This window comes from Malus domestica, chromosome 09, assembly GCF_042453785.1.
Source record: "Malus domestica chromosome 09, GDT2T_hap1".
In the NCBI taxonomy this organism is placed as follows: Eukaryota; Viridiplantae; Streptophyta; class Magnoliopsida; order Rosales; family Rosaceae; genus Malus; species Malus domestica.
The window spans coordinates 35,460,276-35,480,838 of record NC_091669.1 but is presented as its reverse complement, the minus strand read 5'-3'; the positions used below and the strand labels follow the sequence as shown (position 1 = coordinate 35,480,838).

The 20,563-nt window shown below is 39.1% G+C and overlaps 1 protein-coding gene, 2 long non-coding RNA genes and 1 other non-coding gene across 8 annotated transcripts; 3 read left to right on the top strand and 1 right to left on the bottom strand.

The window, feature by feature from the left end:
* Window positions 1-8,895: 8,895 nt before the first annotated feature.
* Window positions 8,896-17,615, top strand: LOC114827074 (uncharacterized). Of its 5 annotated transcripts, XM_070805279.1 has the most exons (15): window positions 8,944-9,065; window positions 9,170-9,262; window positions 9,365-9,647; window positions 10,047-10,163; window positions 10,936-11,000; window positions 11,224-11,341; window positions 12,250-12,321; window positions 13,006-13,065; window positions 13,193-13,322; window positions 13,417-13,610; window positions 13,762-13,946; window positions 14,583-14,710; window positions 15,207-15,502; window positions 15,922-16,162; window positions 16,568-17,615. In XM_070805279.1, exons 3-15 carry the CDS (start codon window positions 9,384-9,386, stop codon window positions 17,341-17,343), a joined length of 2,646 nt encoding a protein of 881 aa, XP_070661380.1. In that variant the 5' UTR covers window positions 8,944-9,065; window positions 9,170-9,262; window positions 9,365-9,383; the 3' UTR covers window positions 17,344-17,615. The 5 variants fall into 5 exon arrangements, with proteins under 5 accessions (XP_070661381.1, XP_070661379.1, XP_070661382.1 ...); XM_070805280.1 differs by lacking the exon at window positions 9,170-9,262 and having other exon boundaries at window positions 8,896-9,065; window positions 10,939-11,000; XM_070805278.1 differs by lacking the exon at window positions 9,170-9,262 and having other exon boundaries at window positions 8,896-9,065.
* A 714-nt stretch (window positions 17,616-18,329) lies between these two features.
* On the top strand, window positions 18,330-19,029 carry LOC103405958 (uncharacterized). The gene is made up of 2 exons (XR_524539.4): window positions 18,330-18,422; window positions 18,729-19,029. It is a non-coding gene; the product is annotated as an uncharacterized lncRNA (long non-coding RNA).
* Window positions 18,490-18,612, top strand: MIR408A (microRNA MIR408a). Its single transcript, NR_120968.1, has one exon. It is a non-coding gene; the product is annotated as a microRNA MIR408a (primary transcript).
* A 62-nt stretch (window positions 19,030-19,091) lies between the features above and the next one.
* On the bottom strand, window positions 19,092-20,357 carry LOC103405959 (uncharacterized). The gene is made up of 2 exons (XR_011571355.1): window positions 19,760-20,357; window positions 19,092-19,546 (listed from the first exon to the last, which is right to left on the bottom strand). It is a non-coding gene; the product is annotated as an uncharacterized lncRNA (long non-coding RNA).
* Window positions 20,358-20,563: the final 206 nt, after the last annotated feature.

The following is a 20,563-nucleotide window of genomic DNA, read 5'->3' as shown; positions in this document are numbered from 1 at the left end:
GCTGAAGTAAATACCTAGAGAGATGAACAAAAGAGCGGATCAGCTAGCGTGCGGGTGTTAACCGCACAAGAGAACCTGCGGGTAGCCGAAGTAGAATATATGTACTCCCCGAGTATTGGAGTAATGCAATCAGACGTGATGCAAATCGACGGGCAAATGTCGAGATTTGACAACCCGTTGCCAAAGCAAGCTCAAGTTGAAGATAAAGACTGTTGGATGACTCCAATCGTAAACTACCTGACAAAAGAGATCCAATCGGAAGATCTTGTGGAAGCGAGAAAACTCCAAATGAAAGCAGTAAGATATGCAATCCTTAGCGACACGCTCTATAGGAGGTCATTCTTAGGACCTTACCTCAGGTGCTTAAATCCAAGGCATTCCAAATGGGTTCTGAGAGAATTACATGAAGGAATGTGTGGGAATCACTCAAGAGGAAGAAGCTTAGCACATCGAGCATTAACTCAAGGTTACTTCTAGTCGTACATGGCTCGAGACGTGGAACAGTATGTAATAAAGTGCGACAAGTGCCAGAAATATGCCCTAGTTGTTAGACAACCTGTCGAATAACTTAATCCAGTCGTAGGACCCTGGCCATTCGTAAAATGGGGCATGGATATCGTAGGCCTGTTGCCGAGGGCGCCCAGAAGTAACAAGTTCGTCCTTCTCGCCACAGACTACTTCACTAAGTGGGTAGAAGCAGAAGCGTATGTTTCTATCATGCAAGATGACGTTGTAAGATTCGTATGGCGGAACATTATATGCCGGTTTGGCGTACCAGGGGCGATTGTGACGGATAATGGAACACAGTTCGACAATCGGAAGTTTAGAAGCTATTGCACCGAGAAATGGATCACATTACAATTCTCTTCTAGGAGTTATCCCCAGGGCAATGGCCAAACAGAGAAGACGAATCGAACGATTTTTTATTGTTTAAAGAAAAAGTTGGAACAATGTAAAGGAAAGTGGCATGAGGAACTTCCTAATGTACTATGGGCTTATCGCACCATAAAACGGAAGCCAACGGGTGAAAGCCCATTCTCTCTTGCTTATGGTACTGAAGCGGTTGTCCCCACAGAGGTCGGTCTACCTACGGTCAGAACATTAGTTGTGGAAAACGGTAAGAACGACCTGCAGCTAGCCCATAACCTCGACTTAGTCGAGGAACAAAGAGAGGTCGCCGCACTACGACTTGTGAACTACCATAACCAAGTTGCCGCCGCTTACTTCAACAAGCAGGTTAAGTAAAAAAGATTCAAGGTAGGAGAATGGGTGTTGAGAAAGGTCATGGAAAACACAAAAGATTTGAATGCAGGGAAGCTTGGACGCATATGGGAAAGACCATATGAGGTGACCGAAGCCTTCAGAAATGGAGCTTATAAACTCAAGCACGTTGAAACAGGTCAGTATGTACTGCGCCAGTGGAACGCAATTCATTTGAGAAAGTACCACATTTAACTTTTCGTGTTTATGTTTCCCATATTTAAATTTATGTTTCCAGTAATGTTGAAGGGTAAATCCCTTTCTATTTTCCTTGTATATTGAAGGGTGTATCCCTAGATGTCTGTTGACATCTCCTTATTGTTTGATAAATAAAGTTGCATTTCATCCGAATCTTAAAATAAAGTCTAAAGCTGAAGAGTATAAACTAAGGGATGAGGATCGAATCGAGATCGAAAACATAAGATCAAGTGGGAAAAGAAAACCTAAGATCGAATGGGCAGAGACCCAATCAAGATAGGAAATCAAAGATCGAGTGGGAAAAGAAAACCCAAGATCGGATGGGCAGAGACCCAATTAAGATCGCAAATCTAAGATCGAGTGGGAAAAGAAACCCAAGATCGAATGGGCAAAAACCCAACCAAGATCGAAAATCTAAGATCGAGCAGGAAAGGAAGGCCAATGGGCAAAGACCCATCCAAGATTGAATAGGTAAAAATTGATTCAAGGTTGAATCATTTCTGAGATCGATAACGAAAGGGTGAATTTAATCTGATTTGCCTCCTCGAACACGTCGCATGTTTGCAGAGGAAAATGAGGCATGACATGTACAAAGGTAAAAAGCTTAGGCAGTGAGATGTTGTTCTCCTACCGTACAAGAGAATATGTTTTATTTAAAAGAGGAAAACCTCTTGGACGTTGGACACATAGTACGATAAAAGACAAGAATGAGAAGTAAACCTACTATCAAAAAGGGAAACACAAGGACAACATCACTACTAGATATCCCAGTAGTGGTTAAACCTAAGGGCCTAACTTATTACAAGCAAAATGACACCTAGTCTAATGGGGTAGAGAGACTATCCCAGTTTACGGAAGGAAAGGCCGTTTTTGCCTAGGAGCGGAAATATTGGACGCCTTGCTTAAAACCATCATGTATGCCATCTAAGTGAGCAGCAGACACGGCACGATCGGTAGCCATTAATTCCCCCCTGAGACGATCCACGTGGTGTTCAGCACGTTGTAAGTGTCCCTTCAGAGTTTCACGCTCTTTCAATAGTAGGAAGTAGTCGAAGCACTGGGGACGGCGTGGGTGGTGACGGGAAGGTGCGCAAGAAGGACCCGCTTCATCCCCTGCATAAGGGTTGGGAGAACGAGCGATAGAGTCAGGAGCTCGAGTTGCGTAACTCCTTCCCGGAGAGACCATTCTATCAGTAACCGGATTAAGAGCCCGAGTGGTATGATTTAGCCTCGGAGAGATCATTCCGTCGACAATGGAGTCTAGAGCTTGTTCTCCACCCGATCTTGTTCGAGACTGGTATAAAGATTCACGAAAAGTGTTAGGGACTTCAGAAGAATAAGAAGCCCTCTCTAGCGAACGAGAAGAGGAGTTAGAACATAGCTCGATTACATTCCTAGAACCCCTAGAACCTCTCCGAGAGCTTTTTTTTTTGGGAACATCAGCGTAGAGCCGGAAGTGGAGCTTCACTTTTCGATTGTTAGCCATGAAGATTCAAGTACTACCTAATGGCTATCAAACACCTCTTTATATAGAGAAAATTCGAAGTTGATAGAAATGAAAATTCAAAATCTAAGGTGATTGTATCTTATTAAGATAAGTTAATCTTTTTGGTTTGAAAACTCAAATTTAAGGATAAAGGATATTGATCACATTCAGTTAAAATTGAAAATTAAAAGGAACTGATATGAAGAGTTAGGCAGTGGAAGGGCAAAGACCCAATTTGTGAACGACAATCACGCGAAGATACAACTAAGATAGTAAGAAAAATATAGATTACAAACATAGATAGGGTTTTAGCCCATGAGAACGGATCACCAACACAAATGGGGGTTTAGCCCAAAAGAATAGACCACGCGATTGCGAGAGCTACTGAGCACTGAAACAAGGGCCGGATTAAAAGCCCTCAAAGCCTAAACACGAGATGGGTCCAAAAGTAGTAACAAACCCGCTGCTTGGGATAGGATCAAAAGAAGCAGGTTGGTCTGAAGGTCTCCGGTCTTTAGGATCCATCCTTTCATACCACTCGTATCCACCCGGTTCAATCACCATATGGCGATCATACACGTTAGGATCATCTACAAATTGATGTTCCGGGCATTGTTAGCTTTGCACCCAACCAAACCTGAAGCTAGAAGCCATCTCCTTATGTATTTGCTGCATATTCATCTCGCGCTCAGTGGTCCTCGCTTACTTGACCTTGGCCAACTCTTCATTCATGCGGCATACTTCAGACGTCGCAGCATCTCGAGCTCCTTGCAAACTTGTGATCTTTTCCTCATATCCGTGAAGTTTAGCCCGGTACTCTCTAATCTGTTGCGGAGTAAGGTTGAAAGATTCCAACCTGGCAGCCAGTCGTCTGATTTTTCCTTTTGAAGGAGAACCATCTAGAAACAACGTTAGGGTTAAAGCTTACAGAAATGACGAAAACATGAGAGAATGAAGGCATACCTTCATAAGGCAATGAGATTCATAAGAGTCAACATCGTCATCGAGCATTACCTCGAAACGATCGACGTCACTAGGATGAACTGAGCCCTTTGCCGCAGCAGTAGCAGCACTTGCATTGCCTCATAGATCGTCGCCAAAGGTGACGTGACTCCCATCTCTTTTTGTGAACTCAGGCCTCCAAGTTTGAGATGAATTGCTGGAACCATCACCACTAGCCGAGCTGAAAGTGGGAGAAGCCGGTTACCATAGCATGGATCTTGGGGCTGTGTCGAAGATAGTCAGTGAACCACGCCTAGACTTTTTGGGCCTATTTGTCAGATGACGTTTATCCGACCTTCCTGCAATTCTGGGAACAGGAAGATCACGTAGAGGTGACATAACGTAGCGGGACGGTGGAATGTCAAAAGGTGGTGAAGCCATCACAGTAGAATAATTCGAGTCAGAATCCGTGTCTGATTGCCCTGACTCCTCGTCTTCTCCTCCTTTATCTTCTTCTTCTGAGCCCTCCGTTCGAGAGTCGATCACAAGTAAGGAACACTCTGCGTTGAATTGAAGGTCAAGATCGAAAGCAAAGATAGATTTAAGTAGGGGGTCTGGAGGCAACGACCGGTCGACCAAACAGTACGGGAAGTAAATGATGGAGTTGCGAAGAGAGGTGATTTGAGTGAGGGTCTCGGCAACTTCTTTAGAGCTCCATATCTTCCTCGTCACAAACTTCTTTAGCCAACATTTTTGGTCTTTAGAAATGATCTGTTTAGGACCATCTGATAAAGCTACGGAAGAAATTCACGATAAGTAAAGTCCGCACATTTATGAAAAACGAATAATAAAGGTAAATTTATATACCAAGTTTAGGACTGAAAACAGAAGGAATAGATAGTTGTGACAGCTCGGGAGCCTTCCAGTTCCCCGAAATCAAAAGAGGGTGGTTCTTCCAGTCTCTAGCTCTCGAAGGGCCCAATGACAAAAATTTCTAACGATATCTAGGTTTAAAATTAAAGAAGCTAGTTTGACCCTTAATAACCGTCAAGTCGAAGAGATAGAGAAAATCCCTAAAACCTAAGGATACACCTAGCTTCAGACCCAATGCTAGAAAGGTCGACATAATCAAGTAAGAGTTTGGGTTCAGTTGCATAGGGTGAGTATTAGTAAAGAATAAGATGAGATGAATCATGGGGTGGAGCGGGAAACTAATGACCCCTAAATGGTCCGGAGACAAAACGGTAGACCCGGTTGGGATACCAAGGCTCGAATACATGTCGGCTCTGGCAGGAAGTGGGCTAAGGTGTATGTCATCTGGAACATGACCTAGGTCACGAGCCTTGACAATTTTGAAGGGTGGTGGAGTACCACCATATTTAGACCAAGGTGTACGTCTCGACATGATAAATGAGTGAGAGACTTACCAGCCAAAATTTGGTTAGATAAGACAGAAGAGGAATTTTTGCTCATAAACGTAAGTGGAATGTTTGAAATATTCTCGCAAAAGGAGTTTGAAATGAAAATTACTTGTAAACTAAGAGGTCTCTGAAGCAAGAAATCATAGGCTTGGAGAAGAAACTAAGCAAAGGAAGTGAAGAAAGGCAGAGATAGAGAAACACAAGGTAATGACACACACACAAACACACACACACACACACACACACACACACACACACACACACACACACACACACACACATATATACATGTGTGCATAAGATGTACACGAATATATGAACAATACGTGCAGAGATCCGCAAGTTAGTATGCAGAGATATGCACACGTAAGTTGCTCGTAGGTCTGCCTATATATGCCTATGAATCCAGACATATATATGTATATATATAAAGTACATATATATATATATATATATATATGGGTGAGTATACATATAGGAAAGCATGAAAAAATCTGGTCCACAAAAGTACACTTATATATATATATATATGGGTGAGTATACATATAGGAAAGTATGCAAAAGTCTGGCAAGAACGTGATGGCCTCAAAAGTATTTCTTGCCAGACTTTTGCATGCTTTCCTATATGTATACTCACCCATATATATATATATATATATATATGTATGTATGTTTGTATGTATGTATGTATGTATGTATGTATGTATGTATGTATAAAGGTAAGTGTCGGTATTGGTGTCTATATATATGCACACGAGTGTGTGAACGTGTTTTAGACTTCTGCGCTGCAGCTATAGTTGCTGTTTTCGTCAGTTCGACAAGACGGGACAGTGAGTTATATAATAGATACGCATACGTGTAATCTGTCAGACTACACAGTTAAATTTCGTCAGTCCTCTTTCGTAATGTCAGTCATCTTCCGTAATGTCAGTCCACTTTCGTAATGTCAGTCCTCTTCTGTTATGTCAGTCCACTTTCGTAATATGAGTTCACTTTCGTAATGTCAGTCATCTTTCGTCATGTCAGTCCACTTTCGTAATGTTAGTCATCTTCCGTTATGTCAGTCCACTTTCGTAATGTCAGTCCATTTTCGTAATGTCAATCCTTGTTCATCATGTCAGTCCACCTTCGTAATGTCCTCGTAAATCCTCGTTCATAAATCTTTGTTCGTAAATCCTCGTTTGTAAATGTCAGTTTGCTTTCGTGGAAGGTGTCAGCCTATATTTTATGTGAAGCTGTGAGGTGAATTTCGTAAAGTAAGCGAAGCAGCCTATCTGGCTTTCGCGAGTTAGGTACACGAAACAATAACTTTGGTAAATTTACCTTCAGTAAATTTACCCGTAGAAAAAGAAACTCCCACAAATTTGGTCTTAGTAAGAAATGCTAAAAGTTTTGCTAGGTTCAAAAAGCATAGTTTCAAGGCCACATGTGATCAAAAAACTTAGTTTTCCCCTATTTTACATACGTAAAAAAGGGAAAAAGGGGGCGTGTGGGAGATTAAAATCCGGTTTCGACTCATGGGCCAGTCTAAGTCACCTAGGGATGGTGTTATGCAAGGTAAACCATAAGGAGAGCCCACGAGGAACAGGCAGGCGCACGTGTCCAGGTAACCGCCTCCATTACGGAGGATCACTAAGGAAGTGAAAGGAAAATATGATGTGGTGCTTGTTCCCAAAACATGCAGTCATATTACGGAGGACCACTAAGGAAGTGGGAAAGAAAGAGAGATCGTGGTACTTGTTCTCCAGGCATGCAATCCTATGAAGATGGAGTGGAGCCAAAGAACAAGGTACGTGAGGAGAACCCGAGAGAATCCAAAGAATAGAAACCAATAAACTAACTTGAGCGTCGGAGTATCTTTTGCAGGTGCTCGCCCGGGCAAGTTGTGGAGGAAGATTATTTTGGGACATCTCGAATAAGGATTCGGCGAACATGAGGATTGCGGTCAACAAATCTGTGGAGGTATTTCTTCTCGTAGGAAATCTCACTCCAACACACACACATATATATATATGTATATATACAAATTAATATACAAATTTTGTGTCTTTAGAGTGCTCGGGTCTTGCTTATAGAAATTTGTTGACCATACTAGTTAGAGGTTTTTCAAAATTAAAGTTCAAATCTTATCTTCGATCAATTATGTCACAAGAAAGATTGATTGGGGTAACCATTTTTATCAACTGAAAAATAATTAGTTAAAAATTAGATTATGTAAACTTAATTAGTACATTTCTGTCTAAAAACGCTAGACTTGTAATAATTAAGTAATGTTTGTATACCTTTCTTCTTTGAACATTATTTTTTAATGATATTTAATGTAGAAATAGATTTTTTTTTCATGTATTTAGTGAATTTTTTTTATACATATCAATGTACAAAGGGTCAGAAGTCAGAGAATTGCCCCACTTTGAAAGCTTGACTAGAGACCCCAAATTATCGAAGCCGGCCCTGGGTGTTGTAGGGTTTAGACCGATTGAAAGAAGTGAAATGTGTTATAGGATCAACAAGCGTGGCTTTGCTTCCCCAACCATCCATGTCTCATCATCCATTAATAATATCTGCTCAATTTTTTTTTTAATTCTAAACCATTTACGTAGTGTCACATGTCCTTATCCAATCTTCTGATTTTCTCATATTTCTCCTTAAAAACCCTTAAATCACCACATCTCCTCACACATACCCTCTTCTATCCTCATACTCATCTCAATCCATAGAGTTTCAGAATAGAAAAGTTCTTTCAACAATGTCTAACTTTGAGGAGGTTGCAAGGGAGTCAAGAGCAAGAAAATGAGCGAGAAGATGAGGAACGAAGTATAAGACGTGCTCAACATTGAAGGCATAGAGAAACATCAACCCATCAGGTGGTGCAAGCGATAGAAGCAATCGATCAACACAACCAAAAAGCAAGTGGTTCAAGAGTTGGCAGTGCACTAAACCTTAATCGATGCAGGGGAAATCGATGTGAGAATATATTGGAAGATTATTTTATTCCAAATACTTTGTACTTGAAAGATTATTTGAAAAGAAAATTTAGGATGCGACTACATTTGTTCAACAAAATCATAGTTACTACTTGCAACGATGATGATTACTTTGTTTAAAAGAAGGATGATGTGGATGTTTTAGGTATTTCCTCCACATTTGCCATTATTGGGCTAATTAGTTTGGTATTGCTCTGCTTTGAAAAAAAACTGATGTGAGAATAAGCGGCTGTGTTGTGAGAATAAGCGGCTGTGAAATAAATCAGCAGAGTGTTTGGTAAACTTTTTTGTAAAAGTGCTTTTGAAAAAAAAAACAGTCTGATAGTGGGTCTTTTCATTAAAGGAGCACTGTAGTTCTGTGTGCTTTGAAAAAAAGCCAGTTTTCCAAAGCTACAAATTGCAGCTTCAGCTTTTTCCTTTGATTTCAGCTTATTCTCACAGCAGCTTCCAAAATAAGCCTTTTTTTTTAAGTTTACCAAACACCAAAAACACTCTCAGCTTTTTTTCATACGAGCTTTTTTTAAAATCACCTCAACCCCAAACTGGGGCTGACTGGGCTGTTGTCCAAAAGGATCTAAAGCCCATCCGAACGCAAGTTTATCCCATAGTTGGCTTGGCGCCCCCAAACTTGCGGCTCCCCCAACACTCTTGTTCTTCACGTGTCGTTGCATACGCAGCTCTCCGTCTTTCTCCCAAACATTTTCCTCGATCAGTCTTAACAGTCATTGTTGCAGACCTCCCTCTCCTTCTCCAAGAACCCTGCTCGGCTATTTGGTAAGTTTCTTCTGGATTTCCCTTTTTTCCCTTCCTATTCTGCAGAGTGTAAATTTGGGTATTTCTTTGAGAGTTAACCATTTATGGCATTCTCTGGACTGGAGGAGGAGGAAGAAAGAGTTGCAGAGAACTATTTAGGACTTTTGGGAAGGGAAGCAATGTAGGAAATTTCCTAACACTGAAAGCTATTGACTTGGGTAGAGTTTTGAACTGTAACATAGCCTAAAGCTCCTCCCATTAGGGTTTAACTACCAAATTCATAAACCCTAAGGCCCTCTGTTTTTCCCTTTCTATTTCAGAGCTTAAGCTTGGGCTCCAATGGCGGCCTTTGACCATGTCAAGGACATGTACGATGTTGCTCTAAGACCTCGTCTGTTGCAAACGCTCGTAAGAGACCTCCCTGATGATAAACACCCGTCTGGGAGTCCGTTGGAGCTGTCGAAGGTAGTCTACGCGATCAAAACCCACAACCTCCTTTGTGAGTCTGCACAAGATATGACTGACCAAAAGCTAATCACTACTTGGAAATCCGCTACTGATTCCTGGGTCCGTCGCTTGGCGCAGCTTGTTTCTAGTGATATGGTATGTACAAACGAGCTTTTTACAGTTCAGTTTATCTGAACTGACTTGTTTGTTTATTATTTTTGAAAACTATAAATTTGATTTTCTTTAGTCTACTGAAACAATTGGGTTTAGTACTATAGGAAAGTCCATTATGTTCATTTTGAATGTCAAACTTTCAGTTTTAGCTGTCAATGGTAGGCTAGCAAAATGCACCCTGAGTTCCACTTTATGGAGGAAGCCAAACCGGTAAAATTGTCGTGGGATGAGTCATCTTTTATATTAGTAGTTGCAACTAGAGGCATAAGTAACAGTTTTACACCATGTTACGACGAGGCAAAGAAAGAACTATCTGTTTTCATTCTACCGAGAGTTTTCTTTGTCTTCCTTGTGAATTCTTTTGATCACTTTCTGTTGTAGCCAGATAAATGTTGGGAAGGAATTTGTTTGATGGGGGTGACTTGTCGGGAATGCAGCTCTGAGCGGTTCATGGAATCATACTCCGGTTGGTTCCAGATATTCCTATCACATATTCAGGTACCGAGATGAATGCTTATTTAAATTAAACATTCATTATGTGGTAGTTATACTTGTTTTCATTGGAGAAAACATTGCTTTTACAATAACAAGTCAAATGCATTGCCAACTGTGGTTTTGATTCACCTGAACAAACACAATATTAGGTTTGTTAGTCTTCCTATGAATATTAATATTATTGATTAACACATGAGACCTCCGGCTACTTTAAGGAAAACTATGGTGCACTTATATTGATGGTAAGGTTGCAATGATAAACGTGGCCCTGGTGCCCAATTGCGCTCCACTTGGCTTCCATGCCCTTACTAAACAAATTATTCTCATGTTCATCAATCAATATCTAAGAATTCACAGGACTGCTGATGTAGCAAGACCACGCTCACAATTTTGGCTCATTTTTGAATTATAGATCTTAATTAATTATAAAGACAAAGAGATGCCAGACATAAATTACATTAATCCTAATATCCTAACGATCTATAAAATACTAAGGTTTGGGATTATATTATATGTTTCTTAGATATTTTTGGGTGGCTGCCTAAGCATTTCATTCTTTGCACTCTGTCCTTTCGGATCACATGATCCTCTGTTGTGATTTGTTTTTGGAGTTTTGATATAGCTCAGACTGCATTTATATAGGTTTAGATTCTGTCGTGGATTCTGTCCTTTGAACTTTTGGTTTTGTTGCGAGTAAACTGAATAATAAATGAACTATTCCTCTTTCACCCTCTTAAGCATCTTTAACTTAAATCTTATTCTGTGTTTCATTTAGCAGTCTACAACTTCTCAATTTGTGAAGGTGGTCTCTTGTGCCTCGATGTCAGATCTCATCACAAGGTTGTATATTATATCTGAAGCAATTCCTCGAATTTTCATTGCTACTCATATCTGTCATCTTGCTATAATACCAAGTTAAGATTTAATGTTGATAAATGACATCAGCAATTCTGTCCTGGAATTTATATTCCTTATCCATTGTATTTGAAGGCTATATAAATTAGTACTCTGCAAGTCCTCAAGTGTGAAGCTATTTTCCTTTTTTTTTTTTTTTTTTTTTTAGGTTGGGTGGATCTCTAAATGCAAAAAGGGATGGAACTGCACATGCCGGGAAACTTGTTCAACAAGTTATTCAACCACTTTTGAAGTTGTTAGATGATGATCATTCGGAGGTTGTTTGGGTAAGCTACTTAATCTTGTGTTTAACAATATATTACTAATGTTATATAACTGTGAAAGAAGCGTTTTCTTTCTGGCCAATTTTTTCTTCAATGAATTTTTGAATAAATAGAGACCATCATTGAAGGCAGTTGTAAGGCAACGTCCTTAGTCATGTATTTGCAAATTTGGATGTTCTTAATTAAAAACCAGAAGTGGAGGCCAAGCTGGCCAAAGCTGTAGTCATGCAATGTTTCGATATTATTAGTTTTACTGGTGTATAGCAATGATTCAAAAGGCGAAGGCAAAGCTAAGGCGTTTCATGGATAGCCCTGCCTAGGCGAAAGCCTTGATGCTTGAGGCGAGAGCCTCACGGGACCTAATTATTAATATTTACTACTTTGTAAAACAAATATCCATTGTCATTCAAAATTGCAGAAGCCACAAACAAGTTTAACTCACAGTCATTTGGTTTTGATTAAAAAAACCCTGCTCAAATGACGCAATTTTGGGTTTGGGTAGTTTTTTTTTTATTAAAAAAAAAAACCAGTGGAACTCCTCAAGCGCGCCTCGACCACGTCTAGGTGAGTTTAAGCTTACTTTTACTGGGCAGAGGTGTTTTCATCATCGTCCCACCTCCAAAGCCGCCTAGGCGTGCCTGTTTTAAAACACTGGTGTATAGTCAGTATTCGTTGCTAAAATAGCATCATGAATCCAATAAGTTTCATTTACAGGTGTCAAAGATTGATTTTGGAAAATTACTTTAAGAAGTAGGCTTATCACGGTTTTTGCAGACTTATCTTTCCTAGTATAGCCTTGTGAATGTATTACATTTGTCTAAAGTAGAATATATAATACAGTAAGATAATATTATTCTTTTTAATTAAATTGATGTTAGTTATGTATGATATGGTTTTCATGTTACATGCAGGAAGGAGCAGTTCAATTGTTATGCACAATTATATCTTTCTTTCCATTGAGCATCAATCGTCATTATGACAGTGTAAGTTCCTTGTCCTCCATTGCAGAATTTCCATTACTGGGTTTGTATACAGCGAAGTACAGTAAATATTATCAAATAAGTTTCTTTTTGGTGGATGGCAGTTTATTTGTATTATTCCAGTTATTGAGACTTGTTTGCCTTTTATTAAAGCAATCAAATGCCGAAAATACCAAATTGGATCAGACAACTATCTAATTTCTTATTGTGTGGGCATAATCAGTTCTAAGTTGTCAACGTTAAGTTACAAAATTATCAACTACACCTTGCGATAAAGACACAACTTCTCTTTGTGAGATGTGGCCTGCTAGAAGCTGAAAAATGATATTAATACTGCTTTAGTACCTCATTGTAGAGGCCCTAGAGGGTCATACTATCTCATTGTAGGTAATGCATAGAAACCTAATAATGGTTGGCTAGACATATGTCCTCATGAATTGTTCTAGAGGCATATTCATAATACCATAAGTATGTTAAGCCTGGTTAATGATACCATAGAGGTAAACCTTATTTGATCCGCTTTACATGAAAAACCTAGAAGATTTTCTTGTTGTTCAAAAGAATGCTCAAGAACATTAAATCCCTCCTCTCAGGACCCCATGTTAATTGGACAAACACCAGAAATGACTTTCTCGCCTAAACACTAGACCTTGCTTGCTAAAGAATTCTAAATGTACGTTCATGCAGGTTGAAGATGTTATTGCTTCAACAATTTTGTCAGGAAAAGGAAGTGATAATATGCTGAAGGTAAAGTCCTGTTTGCTTGGACCAAATTATGTAGGAAAATGTAGTGTTAATATTCTGGCACAATAGTGATTAGTAATGAACCAAATTATGGCATCTGCAATAACTTCTGTCTGGTTTCAACGTTCAGAAACTTGCTTACTGTCTGGCATTACTACCAAAGTCAAGAGGGGATGAGGATAGCTGGTCCTTAATGATTCAAAAGATTTTATTGTTGATTAATGGTCACCTGAATGATGTTTTTCATGGGTTTGAGGAAGGTACAGTTATGATACTATTATTGATAATTTTTATGTTGGTGTTGGTGTTGGCGTTTAGCTAAATAACTGATATTCGTATTAATTTGTATTGTAGAAACAAAACGCCATGCAATTATTAGATTTTTGGTTCCCCCAGGGAAAGAACCCCCTCCTCAGTTGGGAGGAAGTAGAGTGTCAGGAAAAGATTCAACAAAGGGAAGAAAGAGTTCTCAGCGTTTGACAATGTCCAGTATCTCTGCACTGATGGTTTGCTGCTCTACAATGATAACAACTTCGTACCCTGTTCAGGTGGGTTTCTATGAAAAAGAGGAAAAAAGAAAAACAGATAACTGAATGTCACTATAATATTTTCCATAGGTTCCACTTATCTTTCCATGTCTTATGCACAATGTAAATGAATTTGATAGTCCACAAGTATCTAATGTATTTGTACTAATAGGTGACTGTTCCTATTCGGTCCTTATTTGCCCTTATTGAGAGAGTGCTGATTATGGATGGTTCCCTGCCACAATCTCTGCTTCCCTTTATGACTGCCACACAGCAAGAGTTCATTTGTTCGGAACTACCACTTCTGCACCTGTATGGTTTAGAATTCCTCACTGCTATTATAGAGGGTGTGCGCAGGTAATCTAGAACGTCTTCCTCCATTATTTACCAGATGTGTCTTACTGATATAATTTGAAGGTTGCCCATTTAATTGTTATTTTTTGGTATGGGTTTTAACTTCGACATAGTTGAATACTTACCTGGAAATTTTGTTAACAGGGACCTGCTATTGTTGGCTTTTGCCCGATATTGTGCATGTGGATAATCTAACTCTCATTTTCTGTCTAATTGCATAACCCACCCACCCCAACCCCCCCCCCCCCCCAAAACAATGAGAGAACAAATGGTTTTTCCTTTGAGCTGACAATTTATTGATGTAAAAGCTTGAAATATAATAAATTCTCTCTAGTGGCATTCGTCAATGAATATCTTAGAACAACATAAAGTTTTGTTCCGTAGAACGTTTGGGTAATAGGTGAAACCTTGATTCTTGAACTTGTGATATATGGGGGGATGCTTACTTGATATCCCAATTACAATGTGAGTTCAATATGCCAAGTCCTTCTGAACTTAGGAATGCTAGAGATGCTTCTTTTAGGCTCTATTTCTCTCAGCTATTATACGTCTTAGAGATATTTCCTTCTTTAGTTTGTTTCCTAGTTCTTGAGTAGTTAGAATGCTAACTTTCTGATAATCTTGTTGTCTTCCTTGCAGTCAACTTTTACCACATGCTGCTTATTTAGTGCATCTGCTTTCAGTGTATTTAAAGAGATGTGCATTGCCAGAATTGAGGATAAAGGTTTACTTAATCACAAGAATGTTGCTGATATCCATGGGTGTTGGTATGCAGTAATTTCAGAAAATATATTTATTCTAGATTTTGTCCTGCTGAATAGAAACATGCCTGTTAAATACAGTCACATTACATAGGGATGGAGCAAGATATGTTGACCACTACAGAAAGCCTAATCCCTCTAGAAGGGAACTAATCCGTGTAGCCTTATTACTAAACAAAGCCATTCCTTTGAGAAAATCTAGAAATAAAGTTTATGCATTGATCTTGCTATCTTGTGCGAGAGATGGCTACTTCCATCCTGAATTTGCATTGAAAAGTCAAATTCAGTAAGTAACCACCCTTCAACTGTGTTCTATACTTCTGATATATTGCCATGGTCTTGTGATGCTTCAGTCCATGATCCTCATTTGTTTAAGATAGCTGGTGTTTAGGAAATCTGCATAAAGCTTTCTCCCAATACCCTTTATTTTCGTTGCCATTTAGTGCCTTTCTTCTGGAAATCATTTTTTGGTTTTGTTAATTGGGAACTTTATGCTTATCAGGGATGACAGTAAGCCTGGCACGGGAAGTTGCTAACAACGCATTGATTGATCTGAATCCCATTGTGAATGAAAGTGGTGGTGCACCTTCTAGTGGAATCTCATCAAAGCCTTCTACTGAAGCATTGCTTCAAACACCGCAATCTAGCCATAGAAAGAGGAAGCATGGAGCTTCAAGCAGATCTCTTGAGTGGCGTAAGACTGGTAGTTTGGAAGAGGGGAACCCCAAGAACCATACGTTATCTCCTATTCCTGTGAGAATCGCTGCACTTGAGGCCTTAGAAGCTCTTGTCACTGTGGTATGTGTAGTCCATGCCTTTTTTTCCTTCCTTTTCCCTTTTGTGGAGAGAGTGTACTCCGTATGTCCTTCAATAGAATGTTGCATCTTTGTGTATGATATTTATGTCAACCCAAGGTCTTGGATCAGGTCGGTAAATAGTTAATGTAAACATAAAATAGTAAAGTCCCTCTTGCACAAGTAGAAGACTAGTGATGCTTGACTGTTGGATCCTAGATTTCAAAATGGAGTCTTCAAATCTTAATTTTAGCAACTATGTAATCATCCCCCCACCTTGCTGATTTTGTTGAGTTCATTTTTTTTTTTGGTATTCATGTGTTCCCATCTACTTGTGTATGTAAAACTTAAAATGCTTGTGGATCATTCTTTCTGATCTCAAAGGTCTACTAATGAGTAAGAGGTTCTATTTCTTTTGCTCAGGGTGGTGTATTGAAATCTGAAGGATGGCGATCTGATGTTGATTTTCTTCTGATGAACATAGCTACAAATTCTATGAAAGGGGGACAGGCTGGTAATAACAAAAACATTTACCAGCCGAATGAACCTGTTGATATTTGGGGTGATTTTCAGCTTGCTGCTCTACGAGCACTTTTGGCATCATTACTTTCTTCTTGTGTCCGCCCCCCTTATTTAGCTGAGGGTCTTGATCTTTTCCGTAGAGGTAATTCCTTAAAAAATAAGTGAAATCTCGTTTTTCATTTTGATTATCTCATGGATGTATCAACAACAAATAGACATGTATTACAACTAATTACTGATGTCCAGGAAGGAATTGCACCTCTTTAATAACATTTAATTCCTTGTTAGGGAAAACTCCTGACGGAGTAAGAGACTGTGACTATGGTCTGAATCTACAAATTAAAAACTCAATGACAAGCATGATACATCTTTCCGAAAAAGAAACAGACACGTAATGAAATGATAATAACCATCTCAATAATTTTACTTTAATTAGAATAATATACTTTTATGCAATATGCATGAGTGAAACGACTATAGATGAATTTTGTATTTCTTGTGTGTATTTCCTCAATTATTGTAAACACATGAAAGTGGTTTTCTGCAGGCAAGCAAGCAACTGGAACCAAAGTTGCTGGATTTTGTGCTCATGCTCTTTTGACTTTGGAGGTCCTTATACATCCCAGGGCACTCCCACTATCAAGTTTCTCTGATGGAGTTAGCCACAAGCTCCCAGAAAACATGTACCCTAGTAGTGTAAAGCACCGAACACCGTTTTCAAGTGACTTACAGGGAATGGTGTATGATGCTTCTGATTCAGATTGTGACGACCTATATAATAGCTGGCTTGCAACTGGTAAAGAAATGGAAGCACCGAGGAGTGACCTAGACAAGACTATGCAGGCTGGAGAGCCATCCAAAGCTCTAACAATTCATCGGGATAAAAAACTTTCTGTAGATGGTTCATTTGGTAAAGAGACTCTAGGAGGAAGTGCACGGGAGCTTGAAGTACCCATTAAGGATGTGGAGATGAGAGTCAATGGGGCTGAAAATATGGTTGAATCCTGCCAATTTCAAGAATCCGCAATGCAACTTGAGAATGATCTGTCTTCAAAAGGTGCCTCAGTGTCTCGAACTACAGTTGTTGAGGAAGTCTTTGGGAGGGTTTTTCTGGGAAATGGTCCATCAGATCAAGCAGGTAGCACTACGGTTACAAGCCATGATGTGGTGGTGGCTAAGGGTGATGGGTTTCTTGGCAGAGAGAGTAATTCGGCGTCTGCTTCAAATCCTGAGAAGGGCAAGGGAATCGCATATGAACTGGGCACTGATTCAGATGTGGATTCATTTCCTGATATTGTGGATCCAGATTCTGATTCTGAATGATGTGTAAGAGTTTTTGGTTTATTGAGTTTGTTTTGTAGAGGTTCTAGAATTCGTCTTGGGTTTGGAGGAATCAGGGAGTTGGTTTACATTGTTTGTTCGTGTCGTTAGACATCTTAGACAAGGGTCTGGTGAAGGGGAAGAAATTCAGAAATTGGCTCAAGTGTCTGGTTATCTTTTTGTAACGAAGTTTTACTTTTACACACTCATGATGTTTATTGAGATGTTAAAGAAGCTATTCCTAACCTTTTATGGAAGTTTTGCCAAAATGTCAATCGGTTACGTAATGTTTATCTCTTGGAGTTTGATCTGTAGGCAACAAAATCTTGCATTACCCAAAAAATAAACTCGACAATTTTAGTTAAAAACAAAGAGTGAAAAAACAAGAGGCTTCTGCAGATAAACAGGCAAGGCAAACATCAATCTGGTGTGGTGGTGGGGTTTAGATGAGTTTGGTGATGAAGGTAGCTCAATCGTCACATGCAATGCAACCATATTTGTCAATTGTTGTGGGCCCTTTCCATATATTTTAGTTTTTCAATTTTTTAAAAAAGTGAAACAAAAACAAAAAACAAAATGGTATCAGTTAAAAAAAAACCCCAAAAGAAATTAACAAAGTGAATAACGAACTACTCTAAATGTGATTTTACTAATTTTGTCTCTTTTTTGTAATAATTTATTAAGAGTGGTATTAGTGATGATGGGGTTGTGAGTACAAGAAGGAGGGAGTGTAGTACATGTTGTCACTTGTACCTCATTCGTTCATCTTTTGAAAAGCTCTTTGACATTGTTTCTTTCTCCTCCAATTAATCCAGTTAGTTAGTACGTAGAAGTACAAAGGATAGGACAGAAGAAAGAGGCACGTACTACTGTAATGCTACAACTAGTACATATACTTAGTAGTACATGGTAGGTAATGCTGGTGATTGAACTGGGTTTTGGTAGTACATGTGTCTTGTGTACTATATATCTATGTGGTTTATATACAAAAACCTGCAAGGGACAAATATTATACCCACACACAAGTTGGAAAGAAGCAGATGGAGATGAGGCAAATATCAGTCTCAAATGCCAACCAAGAGGTAAAAGTATATATATTATTACATGTTGGTTAGACTAGAAATTTACTCTCAAGTATTTGAGTAATGCGGAAAGAGAGTTAATAAGACAGGGAAGAGGTAGAGCATGGATGGAGTTCTCAAGAGCAAAATAGAGCTCTTGTGACTCTACTCATGCACTGCCTCTTCCCTGGCTTTGCCTCCCTCTCCTTCCTTTTTCTCATCCTCTTTAACTTATTCCTTATCATTGAGGTTAAATGTAGATTCACTATCTGACAACATAACATATTACGTGTCTGAAAATGGATCATTACCCTATACAATCTTTAGGGCCCTCTCAGTAACTGCGTTGTTAGGTATATGCCATTCATCGGCAGATGCTCACTGCTTGTTTGTCATCAGCCACTCATATACTTTGAATTGATTGCTATGTGAATCAATGCCATAAATGCCTCTATGCAAGTGACTGTTTGCAGGCTTCGTTACCTTTTCTGCTCGGCACAAGTTTGGAGGTTGAGAATGCGTTCATAGAAAATTATGGTTTCTGAATAAAATGACTGTCTCTATCTTTCAGTTGATTGTAAATTCTGTTTCCGTCGTCCCAATATTCAAATATAGTTTCTTTTAGTAATGTTGTTGTCATTTATGGTGCAATCTTGTTCACAAAGGAAAATGTATCTTAAACAGAACACATCGCAAAACAAAAGCAAACAAATAAATAAATAAATGTCATATACAATTTCCTACAATGAGCTGTGTTCCCAGACTTCTTTCCATAGCAGAAATCTCATCAAAGACGAAGTCGATGGATTGATCACTAGGTAAAGATGCAGATCATTTTTAAATGTATTTATCAGTAGCTGGAAACTAAGTGAGTGATTATAAATTATATGAGATGAATCAGAAAAGAGTAGCCTATGCAGGGTTTGGAGTGTCGATCTATCTGACTTGCATTTCACTGAACTTGTGTTTTACAAGAAGTGAAGGGTGAATATTTTACAAGCTGCTGACAGAGCTTTCAAACTGATACACTTTGCATGATCAGCAGCTTCACTTCATCCTATTTTGGGTACACGCTTGAACGAGAAAGCTTCAACAGATAGCAATTTGCCGGAAAGATTTAATTCAAGTCCAACCGAACCAGCAAACTGTTGCACGACATTTTCTAATCATCAGAAAAAAAACTCAAATATCCCATTGAACTGAATAAACAAGATCATTACTAAACTAGCTATCTAACAGGAAGGTAGGAACAAGTTCTAGTAGCTGTCCAATTTACATGTGAAAACCAATGAATGAAAAGCAAATAAAAGCATTTTTTCCAGCAATCAAGGACTTTAATCCACAAAGATTTCACATACTTGTTAGTTTCGTCAGTCCAGCATACGGATTGAGTACAATGATCCACTTGAACATAATTCTGCTGCGGCTGCTGTCCGAGTTTGTGATCCAATTTACCAGATTCTATGACCTGCAAATCCTCCAAAAGAATGACATAATGTTTCTGGACATCCTCTGCACTCTTTTTCCCTCCGAACAAGGATGCAACTACGTCCCAGCGCTGCGGATCTTCTTCGTCAACCACCGCCAAAGCCAGCTCGAACAACTTGTTCTCCTCCCAAGTCCACCCACACACAAGCGTTGGAAAAACATTCACGTCCATGTCAGCAGCAGAACCAGATTTTTTTATAAAAAAAGGGAGAAAACAGGGGTGACCCAACAAAACAATTCATTCACTTATTGTTGCTACATGCTTTCATCCAGTGAAGAAGAATAAATAGGGTTAGATTCTTTTCTGACCACCTCCCTCTCTCTTCTGATGGCTGTGGTGTGTGTGTCTGGAGTATCTGTTTATCTTGCAAAAAATAATTCCAGTCCCTAATTTATAGGAGGGAGTTTGTGTGAGGGAATACATTTGGGTCCTCCTTGACTCAAATCTAAACAAGGATCCAATGGTTCCGAAATAGAACTTAATAAGACATCATAGGAACAAATATTTTAATCTGTTTTGGTCAAAACTGGAAAACCAATGATAAAAAACAGACAAAAAATAAGTAATAAACCATTTCTTGCAAACCAAGAATTCCAATCAAAATTTTGTTTTAACTTTTTGTGGGTTTCCAATTCTGGCATTGGATTCCAATTGTGTTTGATCCTGCACTACG

Excerpts from the sequence above, each read along its gene's own strand:
- LOC114827074 (XM_070805278.1), top strand. The coding sequence starts at position 9,384 with ATGGCGGCCTTTGACCATGTCAAGGACATGTACGATGTTGCTCTAAGA. Across the intron at positions 15,503-15,921 it reads TAGAAGCTCTTGTCACTGTG|GGTGGTGTATTGAAATCTGA; the intron begins GTATGTGTAGTC and ends TCTTTTGCTCAG. Across the intron at positions 16,163-16,567 it reads TCTTGATCTTTTCCGTAGAG|GCAAGCAAGCAACTGGAACC; the intron begins GTAATTCCTTAA and ends GGTTTTCTGCAG.